The sequence below is a fragment of the Megalops cyprinoides genome, chromosome 13 (genome assembly GCF_013368585.1).
Source record: "Megalops cyprinoides isolate fMegCyp1 chromosome 13, fMegCyp1.pri, whole genome shotgun sequence".
NCBI lineage: Eukaryota > Metazoa > Chordata > Actinopteri > Elopiformes > Megalopidae > Megalops > Megalops cyprinoides.
In genome coordinates, this window is record NC_050595.1 from 1,270,001 (window position 1) to 1,287,973 (window position 17,973).

At 47.3% G+C, this 17,973-nt stretch overlaps 1 protein-coding gene across 2 annotated transcripts in view; it reads right to left on the reverse strand.

Annotated features, from left to right (window-relative positions):
• Nucleotides 1-4,064, reverse strand: part of gnao1a (guanine nucleotide binding protein (G protein), alpha activating activity polypeptide O, a) — an 83,226-nt gene extending 79,162 nt beyond the window's left edge. The window contains exons 1-2 of one of the 2 annotated variants that reach the window (XM_036543339.1): nucleotides 3,541-4,056; nucleotides 3,287-3,329 (exon numbers count right to left, since the gene is read on the reverse strand). In XM_036543339.1, coding sequence (XP_036399232.1) covers nucleotides 3,287-3,329; nucleotides 3,541-3,658 — 161 coding nt within the window. In that variant the 5' untranslated portion in view covers nucleotides 3,659-4,056. Of the gene's footprint in view, nucleotides 1-3,286; nucleotides 3,330-3,540 lie in introns of both variants that reach the window. The other variant, XM_036543340.1, reaches the window with a different exon arrangement.
• Between the last annotated feature and the right edge of the window lie 13,909 nt (nucleotides 4,065-17,973).

Below are 17,973 nucleotides of genomic sequence, written 5' to 3' on the forward strand. Positions count from 1 at the left end.
CTTGCCCAGGAGCTGCTGCCCCGGCCCTGAGCAAGCCTGGCCCCACAGTGAGGAGGAAACTGAGGCCAGACCATGGGGAACACATCCTGCCAAGAAAATAAGCATAATGGCAAACACACCACCTCAGACATCTGCCTGTCAGGGCCTACTACATCCAAGATCCTGCGTACACACACACACACTATACACACACAAAAATACACACACACACACACACATACACACACACACACACAACATTTACTGTACACACACACAGATACACACATGTGCGCTTGCACACACACACAAACACAACATACACATACACAGGCACACACACACACACATGCACACACACTGCAGTTGTCCCCATGACCCTGAGTGAAGCTCAGTCACACACACTGGACACAGGGCTGCATTTGTCCTGAACTTTGACTCATCAAACCATCAAATGCTTTTCAACACAAACAGCTTTTTCCCATCAGGTGATTTCTGACCAAACTGCGTTTCACACTGAATTTCACTGAGTCAGAAAGCTGCATGGATAAAACGCAAAATGCTATGAGCCACTGCAGATAAAAACACTGAAAAGCAGGTAAATTGGATAATAACGAATACATAAACAAATAATGCTGTAATAATAATGAACAAATAATTAATACTGTTATAATTACACAAAATATGAAGAACAATGATAACTCTCTGAAGAACATGCTTAACAAGTCTATCACAGCCACTCACAGCTCTCCAAAGATGCTAATTTCACAGTGCATTAGTAAAAGAGTGTTTCTTCCTCCTGCCAAAAATAGACCCCCGTCTCCATCGTGAAACATTATCAGGACCCATTTAGATATTTCCACTAATAAAAAAAGAGCAGGCAGAGGAGGTGCACTGAGTGTTATTACAGTACTGCCCTTGAGGACAAAGCCAGACGTTACTGACTGTATGTTCCTACACGCTGCACACACCCTGAATCACAGAGTGTTCGGGTGCTTATATCCCACACCTTACATTCTCTGCAGCTCATTTACACACACAGTTCAGACCCGGCATGGTGCTGAACGGCATAGCTGGGGCATTCCACTCCGGTCTCAACCCTGCAACCCCCACTCCAGAGAGCAGCTCTGCCTGCTGCTGTCTGCTGCTTCCCTCACAGAAAAGAGCTTTAAAGCATAAATAACAGTGCACCGTGAGGGGTGCGCTGGCGACTTGTGTTTGGGCGGCTGGACAAAGCAAAACCGCAAACACTAAAGCCTGCATTGTCAGCTTTAATAGACACTATGTATTTGCAGGGTGTAGCATCAGAGATCAGGTTCTCTCCCATGCACACCTGTATTTCAACATTTATTCAATATTCCACAAAACAACATCGAGGCTCAGATTAACAAGGACAAAATGACAAGCTATTGAGCAGTCTTCAGTAGCAGTAGCCCTCATTGATTGACAGATATGGGCCGCTCATGGGCTCATGACAGTCTGAATTTCAAACAAGTTAGTTTGATACAACATCAGTATTGTACACACTATACTGTAACACACATCAGTAGCATACAGCATACTGTAGCACACACGGCTAACGTGGTAGCCACTCCACAGGAACGGCTAACACGGCTGACGTAAGATGGAATCTAAAGAACGTCATGCGTTTCGGGATCGCACATTTAACGTTGGCATTCACAAAGATTTTGATTCACAGTCAATCGGTCCAAGGCCTTTTGTTCTCATCTTTTCCTCCTGGCTTTATCAACACAGTTCCAATCCAAACTGCACCTGCGTTTCCCAGCAACGGTAAAAAAAAAAAAAAACGACGGCCTTCCGAACACACCCGAGAGACTCCGAACGTTCAGGGTTTTCCCCCTCACTCACGCAATATACAGCGCTTGATCCCTAAAAGCGAGAAAAGCCGAGTGTGTTCGAAGAGTAACGATTGAGCGCACAGGCGCTGTTGGGCGCTGTCCACCACCGAAACCGCCTGAAATTCTGTGGTCCGCCAATTATGAACGCATATGGCCCCTCCTATAATAAGCTAATTTTACACAATATGCCGGTGGGAACGATGCATCTGTTATTACCACTGTTAACTGAAGACGTATTTACCAAATTATAATTGTATTTTTTATAAACCACTCGGAAAATGGCAACGGTCCAACAAGCACTCGGAGCTGAGAGGCGTTTCTTTAGAGTGTCTGAAAGCCCGGCTCTTTTCTCTGCATTTAACACTGGGCGTTTCAATGAAGCTCACAGCATTGAACACACCAGCATACTCAGAATCGATGCCAGTAAACGGACAAAGCCTCTATCCGATCAATTGCCGACCAGAACACAAATATTTTTAAACGGTGCAATTAAAACATTGAAACTAATGATAACATCGGTTTGTTGGACAGCGCAATCACGTAGCCTTTTGGTATACAATTACATTCATCAACTACAGGAGAATGACATTCAAGTACAAAAAGCCGTCCTGTTGGCCATTAAGAGCTGGCGAATATTCTAATTAGAGATGTGCCTTGTGGAAAATGAGAGCCTTACACTTGCAATATAAAAATAAAAATGGCCGTATCTTTACAGGAGGTTCGGGTGGTACCATCCATGCTGGCGCATTCACACATTCATCGGCAGCTTGTACGTTAATATGTAAATATTATGATAAATCTCAGTAAATATAACTTCACAATTCACCAGCCTGCATGGACCTTCTGCAGCGCGACGATTTAGCTACTGCCATAAAAAGGACAGAAATCTCCAGTAAAAGGGGTTTAGATGTCATATTTTCTGCCCACGGTAAATCCGTATTACAGGCAGATTTTTAGAAAATAAATAAATAAATGAAAGGCACAGAGCTAACCCTGAAACCTGCGTCAGGAGATCAGACAGTGCGGGGAAAGAGGCGCAGATCAGGGAGATAAAAGCATAGCATTAAGATTAATTGAGAGAGGTGCATTTTAATGGCTCTCTGCTGGGGCATAACAGCTCACGGCTCACGCTGTATACGCGCACAAGCCCCGAGCAGACACCAACATGTACCACACCGACCCGGGCTGCGCTTTTCAGCACCATTACCGGGAACAGCACACACATATTTCAGTGCCGCGACTCGAAACGTCCGACAACGCCGTCCTTTTTATCCAGAGCCACAGCCCGCGTTACGGCTCGCTGCACGAATCGCCGCTAAAGGTAATAATTCCTTGAAAATATGGCGGACCGAAGTATTCACCAACTAGGAACGGACAGTGGGGTGGGGGTGGGGGCGCAATCTCAACCCACATTAAAGGCGAAAAGACATTTAAAGCGAAACACTTACTTCATCTGTTTCACGATGGTGCTCTTGCCCGACTCCCCGGCTCCTGTTGAGATTAGGAAAACACCGAATAAAATGGCTGTCGCTGCTGGTCTTTAAATTATTATTCTAAGGCGATAAGGGCCATTAGAGAAATAAGAAACCATTGTGTTCGGTTTCTGTTCGATCCGCTATTCAATAACAGCTATAAACTGCTTGCATGAACGAGGTTCCGACGAGCTGCGAAGGGGCTCCCTCCGCTCGGGTTAATATCTTACCTAGCAGGAGTAATTTCACGTCTTTTGCGGCAGTGATTCCATCTTCCTTGAGGTTTTTCTCGATCGCTTTGCTCCTGTCCAGAGCCGCTCTCTCCTCAGCGCTGAGTGTACATCCCATGATTAGGCGAGCCTCGACTCTTCTTTCTCTCCAAAATAGGCGAGGTACAAAAAACGAGCAATCCTTTTCCTCTGTATTTCTTCCCTATCCCTCTGTCTGACTCGCTCGTTCTTTCTCCCTCGCTCTCTCTCGCTGTCTGTCAGCGACTAGCTAAAGCATTAAAAACCGGCCTGGCGACAGCTGATGCGAGTTTGAAACAGGGCTTGTCTCTTTCTCTGCTGCTCTCTCGGCGTCTCTCGGGGGGCTGTGCGCGGTGCTCGGGCTGGGGTCTCTATTGGGCGGCGACGATGGCTGCGAGCGATCGCATCGTTCAGCTTGCTCACAATGGGGGAGAAGCAGGGAGAGTGCGCTAGGCTCTGCACTCGCTCACAATCTCGCTGACGTCAGGAGGCGAGCGAGCATGCTCCAGCGAGCATCCTGCTAGTGCACCGTTAAATACAGCAGTCACATAAGGAAATGAGAGAGGATTGTCTTTTCCTTAGACTTTTTGTACTTAAAAGACAGATGATATCATTACGAGATTTTCTTTAGTAAACTGCTTTATCAATGCTTGTTTTTAAAGAGGTGGCTTAGGCTTGTGGCCGAGAGGAGTCCAGCTGATTCGGAGCGCGCTGCTGGGCGCGAGCCAAGCATAATCACACCTAGGTGTGGTCCTACACAAGTCTTAGGAAGAGTTTGGTTATTCTTGGTAACCTTTGAAATTTGATCCATTGGTACTGGTAGTACTACTCTTACTACAAAATAAAATATAATAACAATAACAACAACAACAACAACAACAATAATAATAATAATAATAATAATAATAATAATAATAATAATTACTACTACTATTATTACTAATATTACTATTATTGTTATTTGAATACATATTCTGTTTTTCATTATTTAGGAATGGGATTGTTATATTTTAGTACATGTTATATTTTAGGACATACATTTGACAATTAATTCAGACAAAAACTTCACTCTGCTTGGGAAGACACGAAAAATATATTTGTTTTTACATTATGTCGTCTGAAAGCCTACCGCCCAGCACACATAACTATGAAAAGTAAAATCAGATCAATAATCACACATGGGCGCTTTTGTGGACGACACCAGATGCCGCGAACCCTTGGACCCGTCTGCATATTGCGGGTTAGACCCGATGAGGCTCGTTTCTCGGGAGCGTCTTCCCTGCGTTTCAGCGCAGTTCCGCTTGACTGGCACATCCCAGTGACAGGGCCTGGAAGCGAACCGTGCTGACATTTCTGCAGCCTTGTTTTAGAATGCAGGTTTTATTTAGCAACAGCAAAGACTTTCTGTTGAATTATAGAGACAGTTGAGAATGAAAGCAGTTGGTTTCCTGTCTCGAAGAGTGGATCGACGGTTTTATAAAGGCTAACGCTGCTACATAAGATTTGTAAACATCACCCGTTGACACACCGGCACCCTCACTGGGGAATTAATTGCTATTAATTAAAAAGCAAATGTCTTAGTTCTAACCGATATGCAATCCTAAAACTAAAAGTTAGACTTTACCAGTGTTTTTCAACACTCTTCCAGGAGAGAATTTCTGTGAGAGGACAGCCAAAGATGGTGATCCAACCCTGAACTCACTCCTGCTAAACGCCAAGAAATGTTGCTGTGCCGGTTTACACACCAGACAATTCACCTGCCAGGAGAAATCTACGCGCATCAAAACGAATCGATACGCACTTGAAACTATATACGCGTGGCGTAGTCAGCCTGGGCAGCAGTTCCGAAAGTCCCTCTCATGGAAGATACTGGCCTCGGTTCAGCCTGCAGGTCCGACAGTTAAAGCTTGAAGCTTTGTTCTAGTGTCTCACAAAGCTACTCGCCAATATCATTTGCAACGGTATTGCTTTGGTTTTAAAAACAGCAACCGAGACTTTCTCAAAATAGCAACTGTAGACTCTAGTAACGCAAGCCAATCATGGCAAGCGCTGTAGCAGGTGGTGTAGTTAGATTTTCACGGGTGTTTTGTTGATTAAGGATTAATTCTAGCCAAGGCAACGCAGCATTCCACGGCCTCCATGTTGTCATTTCAAAGTTAACTGCTAACAGAGTTAAACACTGAGGATGTTTCAAAATGCTGTGGCACAAATTCACCAGGTCCCCTCCGCATATCCTGTTCAGCTATACCGGGAATATGTTGTGCATATCGAATATGGGTATGACATGAGCAGTTGAAAAGAATATGGAAGCACAAACTTTCCGTTTCCTGTGTGTCTGACAGCAGTACATGAGCCTTTGAATGACACATGGTTTAAGAACTCAAACCAAAACCGACATGAGCCAGACACTTTTAAGAAAAAGATCAGTTGCTGTTGATCAGGGTTCACGTGTGTTGGTGAACAGGCATGGATGAAATGGTCCATCTATCTGGGCATTTCTGCATCACTCTCAGTTTGGCAGTTAGATGTGGTGCTGAGGAGGACATTATTCTGTGGCGTGACAAGTCCAGCACAGGCGCCAGGCGGGAGGGCTGCCATGCGGGTCTGTCATACTGAAGCCCGTATGTGCTTCCGTATAAGATATAATATACATATACATATACGTATACATATGCATATACATACATTAATGCCACTATATGTCAAATTTATTTTGTTGTAGTTTGTAATTTGACTTTTTTGTTATGTCTGCTTCAATGGCGGTTCCTCAGTCTGCTTTACAGAAAGCGCCACCCTGCTGAACGGCAGGAAATCCCGTTCCTATCTGTTCCTGCTGTCTTCTGCAGGCCTCTCGTAATGATGCAACGCACGAGCCACCAGCCATCTTCGCTCATCATATGAACATGTTTGATAAAAGATGTATAATACCTTGCACAGTACCTCATTAAAAATCCTGGAAAACCCCCCAGGTCTTCCATTTGGAATTACTTGGACCTTTTTTTTACTAGTCAGACTACACTGAAACAGGCACAGTACATGAGCTACTGCTGGACACCTGAGTTTATATTGTTCACATTTGCAGGGACGTCCTGGAGCTTTCCCCACAGACAGTGCATCAGTATGGGAGCTGTGCTGGTAGCCATAGAGACAGGGCCTCAGACAGAGAGACAGAGAGATGGGCCCTCAGACAGAGAGACAGGGCCTCAGACAGAGTGACAGGGCCTCAGACAGAGAGACAGGGCCTCAGACAGAGAGACAGGGCCTCAGACAGAGAGACAGGGCCTCAGACAGAGTGACAGGGCCTCAGACAGAGAGACGGGGCCTCAGACAGAGAGACGGGGCCTCAGACAGAAAGACGGGGCTGGTAAGTGTAGAGTACCAGGGCCACAGACAGAGGGTCACTCTTTTCGCTTTGAGTGACACACTTTACCTGGGCTGCTTCAGGAAATTCCCTGCTGTGTTTATAAATCACATGCAAAATGTAGGATGTACTTTGAATAATCATATCATTCATGAAATCGCACACACACACACACACACACACACTTCCAGAGCTCACACGTAATACCACACACAAAATGGTAATGCAGGCAGAGGGTTTCTGCAGTGCGGAGGTCAGAGAGTATCATGCTCCAGGCCTGACCTGCTGTTAGAGTGTCCTGCTGGCTCTCCTTGCTGTTGAACAAGGATGCGGGCAGAGAACATAAGAACAAATTTGTACTCTGGCTGAACAGGCTTGACCTGGTGGGTCACCAGCTGAAGTGTCCAGATGAACCTCTTTCCACTGATGCTGTCCATATCAGTGAGACTACATCCCATCGTTCACTGTCTCTGAGTGTACAGCCACTGCGTCTGCTCTTTAACACTGTCTCAGAAACCACCTGTACAAAACCCAATTAAACAGCACAGCCTTCCAGTAATGATACAACCTGTGAATCGTGTCACAAACTTGGTAATAAGTCACTCATGCACAGATTTTTCTTGCTTGCAGTAGATTAAAATGTTCTGCTTTTCTGTTTTCCTGGAAATTGTTCATGCTTTACTAAGCCTGTGTTTTCAGCACTTTACAGTGAAATGGGGCGCCGAGCTGCCCCAGAACCCACACCGCAGGGAGACTGGAGGGGATCATTAGATGGTCAAACAGAAATGGAAATTCAGTCAAGACACCAAGGAACCCTAAACGTTTCGTGAAAAATGTCCCAAACAACAGAGTGAGAACCACTGTGGAGCACCGTATCTGAAAGACAGCACTCCCCTACAGCCTATATTCCCATCACTGCAATGGTTTTCTGTAAGGTCCAGAGGGTAGACTGCCCCCTCAGCCAGCAGGCGGGAGAGCTGCAGGGAGGTCCAGCTGCTGGCTGTGCAGGTTTCCTTATTCTGCCCTCTTACCTTTGCTCTGTAAGCTGCTCTGGAGAAGAGAATCTGCCACAGGAATGTATGGAACTGAATGGTGTGGATTTGTGTAGCTGGAGGGGGCGGAGACTGCAGTGATTGGCTGTTCAGAGTTTGACAATCCCTGAACGCTCCCAGTCCCTGTCAGTCCAACGTTTGCTGAAGCTCCTTTAGGAAGCACTCCCGCAGACTGCAGCCAGGGGATCCACACCTACAGAAGAGGGCAGAGGGTCTACTCACACCTCACTTCTGATCTAACCACGAAAGGGAAGGGGGCTTGGTCTACTTTCCTTAGTGAATTAACACAAATTGGTCAAATGATGCTGAACTCCAGTTTCACGGGACGATTAAGGGGATCACGTGATAATGACTAGATACACTTGTTCACGTGTGTACACACCTGTTCACAACTACTTCCAGCTGTGTACACCTGTTCATAATTATCCTCAGCTGTGTACACCTGTTCACACCTGATTAAGCACTTCTTCACACCTGACTGTCCACCGTGGAACAGAGTCGTACCTGTGCACACAGCGGCTGCCTCTGCCGTCAGACGGTGGTGATACAGGAGTGACCCTCCTCGCAGAGGCTCACCTGGCCTCCCTGCGCACCTGCCAGCCTGCAGTGCGTTACACAGCTGAGGAGTGTGAAAGACGTGCCTCATTCTGAGTATGACAGGCATGTGAGCATCTTTAGAACGCAGTGTGTGAGGGGAGAAAAGTTAAACATCAAATAGTTATCTAAAAAGTCAGAGCTCTGGTTTATTTATACCAGTTTAATGGATCTAGCTTTTGTGTGTGTGTATGTGTCAGAAGTCAGTGTGTGTATGTGGCTGAGGCATGTGTCAGAGGGCAATGAGTGTGTTTGTGAGTGAGTGAGTGTGTGTGTGTCTGTGTGCATGTGTGTGTATGTTTTGCAGCCCAGGTGTGGTGGCGGTGTGGAGAGGAAGCAGGGACGTCATGGCTGCTCTCCCAGGGCAATGTGGCGAGAGGAGCCGCTCACACTCCATTGGCTCCTTCCAGCTCATTAGAGACAGCTGGGACAGGAAGTGAAGGCCTCCCCAGTGTGGGCGGGGCCGGCAGGGACAGCGCTCCCGTCTCCCACCTCACAGGTCACCTCCCGCTGGAGCCGTGTGCCTAAGAGCTCTTTTAAAACCTTCCAACCGCCCTCTCTCTCCCCCCTCTCCCTCTCTCTCTCCCTCTCTCTCTCCCCCTCTCCCTCTCTCTCTCCCTCTCTCTCTCCCTCTCCCTCTCTCTCTCCCTCTCTCTCTCTCCCTCTCTCTCCCCCCTCTCCCTCTCTCTCTCCCTCTCTCTCCCCCCTCTCCCTCTCTCTCTCCCTCTCTCTCTCCATCTCTCCCTCTCATTTGCAGTCATATGTAGCCATGTGTTCTATCTGATGTAAGAATATACCTGCTTCCCCCAGGGTGTACTGATTACTGACACTCTGCCCTTCAGCAGATATTATCAGGAAGCTCCTCCTGTTGCACAGTCTCCCTGTTTTTCCTCGGGGGGTGATGTTTTTATCACAGAGGAGAGACTTCCCCCAGCCGGCCCATCAACAATGCCTCCAGCAGCTGGAGAACTTCCACTCAGGTTCTTTCTGAGAAGGGGTGGGTTCCACAAAAGGTCAAAATACACCTGAAGCTTTACATGAATGTAAAATGAAATCTCAATCCAAAGCCTACGGCCAGCTACAGTTTGGATGAGTTCTGTATTTAGAGTATTTACCAATTCAGTAAGTTACTGTTTAACTATACCCCCCCCACACACACCACAACCAACCTGTTCATCACATTCATGAAGATCGTAACAATATCCTTCCCTTCAGAGCAGTTGGGGAGTGAAAAACGCCTGTATCCGGAATACATCAAAGACGTCGTTCTATCTGTTGGACGAGGAGAGAGAGAGGAGTGAGGAGAGGAGGTACACTTGTGTACCACAGGTACACACACCATGAAGGCTTTGTAAGCAGGCTTGGTGAGACAGCCATTGCTGTTGTGAACCCTGTGCTTGTGGACCAGAAGGCTATGGGTTCTAATCTCAGGTGAGAGTGTGCTGTTGTGGCCAGGTAGATCGTTTGGCTCAAATTGCTCTAGTAAACCATCTGTGTGAAGTGTGGTATAGAGAAGCAGCAGGCTTCAGTGAGCAGTGACGTGCACAGAGGTCTGTTTGAAGTACCCCATCTCCCCCACACTCTCCAGCGAGAACGAGACTGGTGCCACTGCAACGGCCTCTTCCTGATGGAGCTGGAAATAAGACAGCATGCAGATGCTGTTTCAATCACAATAAATGAGAATGTATTTTATCTGCTGTTATTTGCATTATTGCATCTCACTGCATAGCCTGTTGTCTTGTGTCCTGAGCACATGGTGAGTTAATCCTGGAGCAGCAGTCATACATGATCTGTCAGTGCTAAGTATGGAGTGGGTTCCCATCGAACATTACACTGATTACAGCCTGACTGAGTCTTTATTTTCTACTTATTTTATTGGGGTTTTCAGCTGGGTTTGTGTATGTGTGTGAGAGAGAGTGTGTGCGTGTGCGTGTGTGTGAGTGTGCGTGCGCATTAGGGGAAAGGGGGAAGCAGGGAAGCGTATGTGAGGCACTTACAGCACAGTCACAGTGAAACAGAAAGGGTTTTAATCCATTTTAAGGAGGAACTGGCAGGCTGTGATTCAGGCTTGTTCTGGGAGAGAAAGAGCGTGTCATGTGACCGCCTGAGGCTGATCAATTTAAACTCTGTGTGAGAGGGGAAAGAGAACTATTTGGGGCATTGTCATGCTGTACCTTTTAGGCCAGTAATTAAATTCCCGAGTGTGTGCAGTGTGCTGGACAGAGCCACACTGAGGCGGGACGTGACTGCACGCTGGCCTCTTCCTCTCCCTGCAGCTGCGGGACACACAGCATGATCACCACAGATATTCTATATCACCACAGATATTCTGTATCACCACAGATATTCTATATCACCACAGATATTCAGCTCCCACGTTCCCTCCATACTCCATCTAGAAGGTTCCGGTTGGACGTTCCGATGCTGCTCTGTTTTAGACCGCACGTTTAAGAATGTTCATAACAAGCCAGCGAATCAGAGCACTCACAGCTTCAACAATGGCAGCAACAGAGCTTTCAGTACGAAAGTGTAGATCATGACCTCCAAACACATTCAGATACACGTGGAGACCACGCCCAAGAACAGTGGCTGGACAGTGTGGCTTCATGAACTCTACAGTGGGTGGGGCTGCCGTGCACTTGTCTTTACTGTCCAATCAAAGGGTCTTTCTAGGAAAATGGCAGGATTGGTTTAGATCAGTGAGTCACTGATGACACGTTTTGGTATCCATGAAGCTTCCCTCTCCCGGTGCTACCCATAGCCCATGCGACAGCTCTCTGCCTCTCAGTGACACAGCCAGCCCGGCTCACTGCCACAGGCCTGAGGAAGAAATAACTCATCAGCTTTCAGAGTGGCTGAGAGGGACAGGCCCATCATCGGCAGGGCTTCAGAGATTAGCCTGCCACAGTGGCAGCTGGCCCACAGCAGACAGGAGACACGGCTCTCACCCTCACTCCACAGCCAGACCCAGCCTGTTTTACATTGTTCTGCATGACAGTTCAGATAATCATCAGCCTTTGGCAGCTGATTCCTTTCTACTGAAAGGGAAAATGACACGAGGCACCAAAGGTGTGAGAAAAGCAGTTTAATAATAATTACTGCTGGAGTCAAGAACATAAAGCAAAGCTTGACTCAATTAGGATCAGCAGTGGACTTACAGTGTCTTTCACAGGAAGCCCGGTTCTCTCTTCTCCCTCAGCAGTCCTGATGATCAGACCATCGAGGCTGTAGGTTACAAACAGAAGCATGTCTCATAGTCTCTAGAGGATGGAAGAGTAATGGTATTAACAACACAGTAATGTCAATCCACCCCCAGCCATATAGCATCTGACTGATCTCTCTCACACTTACAGTTTAGCTACCATCCAGTTCCAAAATGATTCCCCGCTATCCGCATGTTTTGAGGTGATCACTGTGCGAGAGGATGGACACAGAAACAGATACAAACTGCTCCAGTCAGCCGGAGATGCTGAGAGGAGTGATACAGGCTGACATAGAGGTTTTAAAGAGGGAAGAAACCTATCTGCTCTGGACCCATGGAGTAGTTTCATCTGTCACTTCCTGAGCTGCAAATCAAATCTGTGATTGCAGCAGCTCACCTCCAGGTGCCAGGCCCTGTCCCTGCACAGGTAAGCCCCTTCTCCCCCCCATTCCAAACGCACACAGGTAGGGGTTAAGGTGAAAACCGCATACAGCCCCATCCATCAGGGACCCAGCCCCACTCCCTGTGAAACCCCTCCCCTCCCTGCTCTGTATCTGGGGGGGGGGGGGGGGCATGCCCCAAATCCCGAACCTGTCTGTCAGAATTGGGCCTTTTTGGGATTAATCCTTAATCAGGCATCCGGCGTGTGCTGCAAAGTGCTGGAGTTTCCCTGCACAGGAGAATTCCTGCGAAAATCTGTGCATCTCTGCCGGCCTCGCGGTCTCTGTGTGTCTCTGTGTGTCTCTGCCGGCCTCGCAGTCTCTGTGTGTCCCTGTGCGTCTCTGTGCGTCTCTGTGTGTCTCTGTGTGTCTCTGCCGGCCTTGCAGTCTCTGTGTGTCTCTGTGCGTCTCTGTGCGTCTCTGTGCGTCTCTGTGTGTCTCTGTGCGTCTCTGCCAGCCTCGCGGTCTCTGCACGTCTCTGTGTGTCTCTGTGTGTATCTGCGCATCTCGGTGTGTCTCGGTGTGTCTCTGTGTGTCTCTGTGCGTCTCTGCCAGCCTCGCGGTCTCTGCACGTCTCTGTGCGTCTCTGTGTGTCTCTGCCGGTCTCGCGGTCTCTGTGTGTCTCTGTGCGTCTCTGCCAGCCTTGCGGTCTCTGCACGTCTCTGTGCGTCTCTGTGTGTCTCTGCCGGTCTCGCGGTCTCTGTGTGTCTCTGTGTGTCTCTGTGCGTCTCTGTCGGCCTCGCAGTCTCTGCACTGGCCAGCTGCTGATGGAATTTAATTGGAGCTTTGTGAAAAAGCTTGTGGCAGTTGCGTGAAGCACCATTAATCAGCATCGGCACAGAAAGGCAAACTTCCATTGATCTTCCTCACAAAGAGCAGATCCCAGAATCCACTGCTGTGTGTGTCTCCCTCAACCAACGGGCATCAGGGTTCATCCCTCATCCTGTGGTACACAAGTGTGCTACTATTGGTGCCACTGTTTTATTTGCCTTTGAGAAGAAGATCAGTCAATCACTGTGAAAATCAATAGTCAGATGCCATCACCTGTCTGACTTTGGGACTGGCCAGAGCGCAGAGTCTTGTTGTCCTACATACAGATTAATTCATTCTTTTGTGGGTCCTGCTTCAGACGGAACTTCATATGAATCATCTTCCTCTTATTTTCGCTCGGATTCTCTCATTACGGACAGAGAGGCGGAGGATGTTTGCAGTGGAAACAGAGGTGCCACTGTCTATCAGCATCTCTGACTGTCAGCCCTGAAGCCCACCCCCCATTCGCAGAGCAGCGGTGTGCTCCTGCTGCCTGCCATTGCTGCACTGTTTCCAATCACATCTGAACCGCACAACACAACATCCACAAGCAACAGGACAGAAACTGCAGCAACCTGGGCGGCCACGCTGAGAGCTTTCTTTTTGCGGTGTTTATTATGCTAACTGACAGCTAGAAAGTTACTTTCTCCACCAATCAGTGGCAAGCCACATTAATTATTCATGTAGTGTTACTGGTACAGCTGGTGGTTTTCCAGCTACCTCGGTGTACTGCTGGGCAGACCTGTTATTGTAGACCTGTGGAAGCACATCTTTGTGTACTTCATTTAATTTAACCTAATGTGTGTTTCCTCTGTGTGTGTGTGTGTGTGTGTGTGTGTGTGTGTGTGTGTGTTCAGCCTATGCCTATTACGGATTTGGAATTTCTTGATCCTAATAAATATCTGAATTCATGCACTGATATGTGAAACTAGCCTCATCTCACACACCTGTCCATTTCTTGTAATAAACATGCTCAGCAGCAGAACCTGAGGGTTTATAATTCAGAGGAGGTCCTGTCCCCTGAGTGTCCCTGTGCTTGCTTGGTCTCACGTCTCACTCCCTCTCCAGACTGCTTACTCCAGCTGCTTGGCTTTTTGCAGATGAAGTGTTTTCTGTGCTCCGTTTCCATTCTTCACTTCAGGTTAGCGCTGCAGGTCTGACGGTCTGTGCCCTCCGCCTGTGCAGTGCAGAGGCTCGTTTCCTGTCTCCTGGGCCACAGGGCCAGGGAGGGTTTAAAGGTCAGAGCGCAGTCATCACTGAATGGCTGATGGGGGATGCATCTCCCTCCAGCTCTGTTGGTTGTGTAACTCTGACATGCTTTATAAAGGAACCTGCACGTATGGTAATAGCCAGCGTTCCATTTATTCAATGACAGTGTGACCATTCTGATACAGTCATCGTTACATTCCAACATGCCCCCAATCCATCCCATAATATTATGCTAAGAAATTACACAATGCAATAGATGCATGACATATTTCTCTCGCTGCAAATTTCTTCACAAACATGTACATTTGTGTACATATATGCATATAAAACGCATTACCATGTTCACTGTATTATATTATCACTTAAACACTCCTGAGGTATAGGGTAAGCAGACCTCAGATCCTGCCTGATCCTGGGGCCTGCACCACCTCATGGGCACAGGCAACCCTCCACTATAAACCCAAACACCACAGACTTCGCTGCTCTCTGACAGGGTCACGACGCACCGCTCCGGATTGGACACTGCAAATGTTTCAGGTTTCAGTGAGGTGGAAACAAATGTTCGAACCCGAGATGGACCCAACATGAGCGGAGTGATCTCAGCTGTAGGCTGGGGAGACAGCCTCCTTAAAGGAGTTTCCTGGCTCCAAGCTTCTATCAGGAGGCAGGCCCTGTGTGTCTATGTGATCAGTATCCCTTTTAGAGGTGAAATGTTAAAAAGTTTTTAAAAAATGTACTGCGGAATGTAAAACAGATTTCAGATTCTGACTATGCAATCTGATTGGTCAGTTTGACTTTCCAACCCTGCCATTTCTCACAATTAGAGCAAGGCCAGACTGCTCCAGTCGTGTGTTATTGAAAACTGCCTAAGCACTTTACATGTTAATTACTTTACAGATAAATCAATACCAACATGCCATTCGCTGAGATACACAGTAACACAGCCTGGTGTAGTTAATGGCACCTGAAAGAAACAACCAATTCTACACATTTAAGAACATCATCAGATTTACTTCAGTAAATGTGGCTGGCATTCATTACAAATACTGAACATGGGTTGCTGTACACTTTTTCTTCATTGACCACAACTACTGTAACTACATTGCTGAATTTAAAGAATCAGCACTTGGATAACTGAAAAGGCTTTGACCTTTGACCTTTACTATCAGGCTCAGTTTATCTGCATGGACTGTGGGGGACGTGGGCACAGCCATGATTCCGCATCTCTCCAGCGTCCAAAGCAGAGGTTTATAAGGCACTTGTGTGGGTCTGGTAATATGTCACTGTTGTGTAGCTACGCAAGTAATTGTTTCTGTGTTTTATAAATGTCAGCGAAGACTACTGCATGCATGTATGAGCATCTATATGTACATGTATATACATATATGTAAAGGAGTTAGGATATTTACAGCACAACCTTGCAAGGGCTGTCCATCACTTGATTACAAACCAGGGCGATCAGGTCAGTGACTGCATACAAAGCAAAGAGATCCCTTCAGGACGGAAAACGATAGAGCAACATAGTCAGGAACTGATATTTTAATGCTAGTGTGCAATGTGAGTTTGTATAAAAGTGAGGGGTAACCCAGCTAACTAAATTAGCTCTGCCACTTACTAGCTGCTGTGGATGAAGTAGGTGTGTCATGTTTACCCAGCAATGCTACTTAAGCGAGTGACTGGCTAGCTCCTTCTGTAGCCTGCTGTTTAGCAGCCGGTCTGTACGAACTGTGCACAATAGAACAGCCAGAGCTGAAACCAACATTTAAAAGATGGTAACGTAATTTTAATTTAAACGTGATTTCTTGCTCACCTAATTATTCAGCTTCACCTCGTACCCAGCAACCACATCACCATAAAGCCGACAATCACAATAACGCATGGCTTCTTGAGTATTAATGCTTTAATGTGACAACAGCTTGGGTAAATTGCCGGGGCTCATTTTATTCAGGAATGTAACTCCCTATAAGAACTGTTGATCCAGGTCAAGAGCCCTCCTCCTTGGTCAGATCTCCTCACTTGCTGTTGAGTCTGCACTGTCTGCCTCACCACAGGGGGCTCGACAGAAGGCTTTGCAAGGCCGTGCAGTGCGTTTCTGAGGCTGAGGTGCTGGTGCAGAGAGAGCCTTACCCTGGTGATGTCTTCAGTGCCCGTTTCATGGATCATATGAACCTCTCTGAGCCCCTTTTGTAGCTGGGTGTCCTGGCAATGGCCTGATATGTTGAACTTCATTCATCTGTAAGAGTCCTTCCAGTGGGATGAGCTCGTGAGCTGCTCCTGTAATCAGAAACGACTCAAACATGTCCCTCAGCCTCTCACGCTCCTGTGGAAGGAGGTCAATGTCATAACGGAAACCTCTGTCCACCTGACGCAAGCTCCCGCGACCACCAGGTGCACCCACCCTTCAAGTCGTTAGTGGAAATCGATGTGGACATGCCGTCAGGGGTCCTCTGGCCGATGCTGTGCGTTTAAAACATGTATATGTGCCACGTTTCTCTCGCTCTGACATGTGAAGCATGCTTTCGCTCTCCCTGCCACCCTCCCCCGGGATTCCACACACAGGAAGCAGCCTAGCCCGTTTCTCTCACAGCGACGACACCAGTGACCCAAATGAAGCTGACATTACACTCGTTTCTGTGTAACACTCGTTTCTGTGTAACTGCCACCCCGAGACCAGGCAGGAGCCATCAAACCTGGACTGAATGCCCATTTTCCCTGAAGTGACAGGGCTTTAGGCTGGGAAGATGCCTCAGCAGTTTCCCGTGAATCACCAAATCCATGACTTTGGCCATTGCTGTATTGCTGTGGGAGTTCCTCTGTGCTCGAGTCGTGGGTCACTGGCCTGTTCTCTGCTCATGTCAATGGCTGTGTAAGAATTCTGCCTGATGCTTCGTACTTGGAGAGGTCAAAATGCTTAATTTATTATAAATAAAAAGGACAGGTAAGATAAGACATATACAAAAAGGGGACAAAATACTCAAAACAAGGTCTAAAAGTATTTAAACCACACAGCCCTCCCTGGCTCCTTTCTCCTGTGGCACAGTCCTCCTCCTCACCTGGCAGGAGGTGTGGCCAATCAATGTAGCAATCAGCCCATTATCCAATGGCTGCACAGTTACACACATTCTCATGCTTTCAAACTGAATGAGGTGAAACTGATTTGGAAAAGCTTCATTAATACTTAATTATGAAGGTTTGTAGTAATTTGAAAAACCAGGGCCCTGGAGACAAATACACATTCATGCAAAAAAATTAATGCAGGAAGGAAAATATCCATCTTAAAGATTTTCACTGCAAACTAAGTGGTGGGGTCATTATGCTGTCCGCGGTTCAGCGTGAGCCAGACCTGCTGTATGCACTGTGTGTGCAAAGTTCATCATTGCGTGTGGCTTACAGCCAGAGAAGGACTGTGTTTGGCGGCGGGTAGGAGATGGTCCATCAGAATTGTCAACCCTCCTCCAAACACAAACTGTTGAAATTTCACCCGAATAATCCCCAGTTCCCCTGTTTCAGTGCGGGCATGGTTAATTTCTGCTTCGCTCAGCACGCACAACACAAAGGCGATTAGTCTCTTCACCGGCAGACAGCACTACCCCTCTGCATTACAGAAAAGCACCACATGCCCGTTACAGAGGTAACGTTGGGTCAGGGCGTGTGGGAACCTGCGGCTGAAACCACGCCCATGAAAGGTTCTGAATGTCCTGGGGCATCTGTCAGTCCATTTCCATATTTTGTTTTTTTCATACCTGC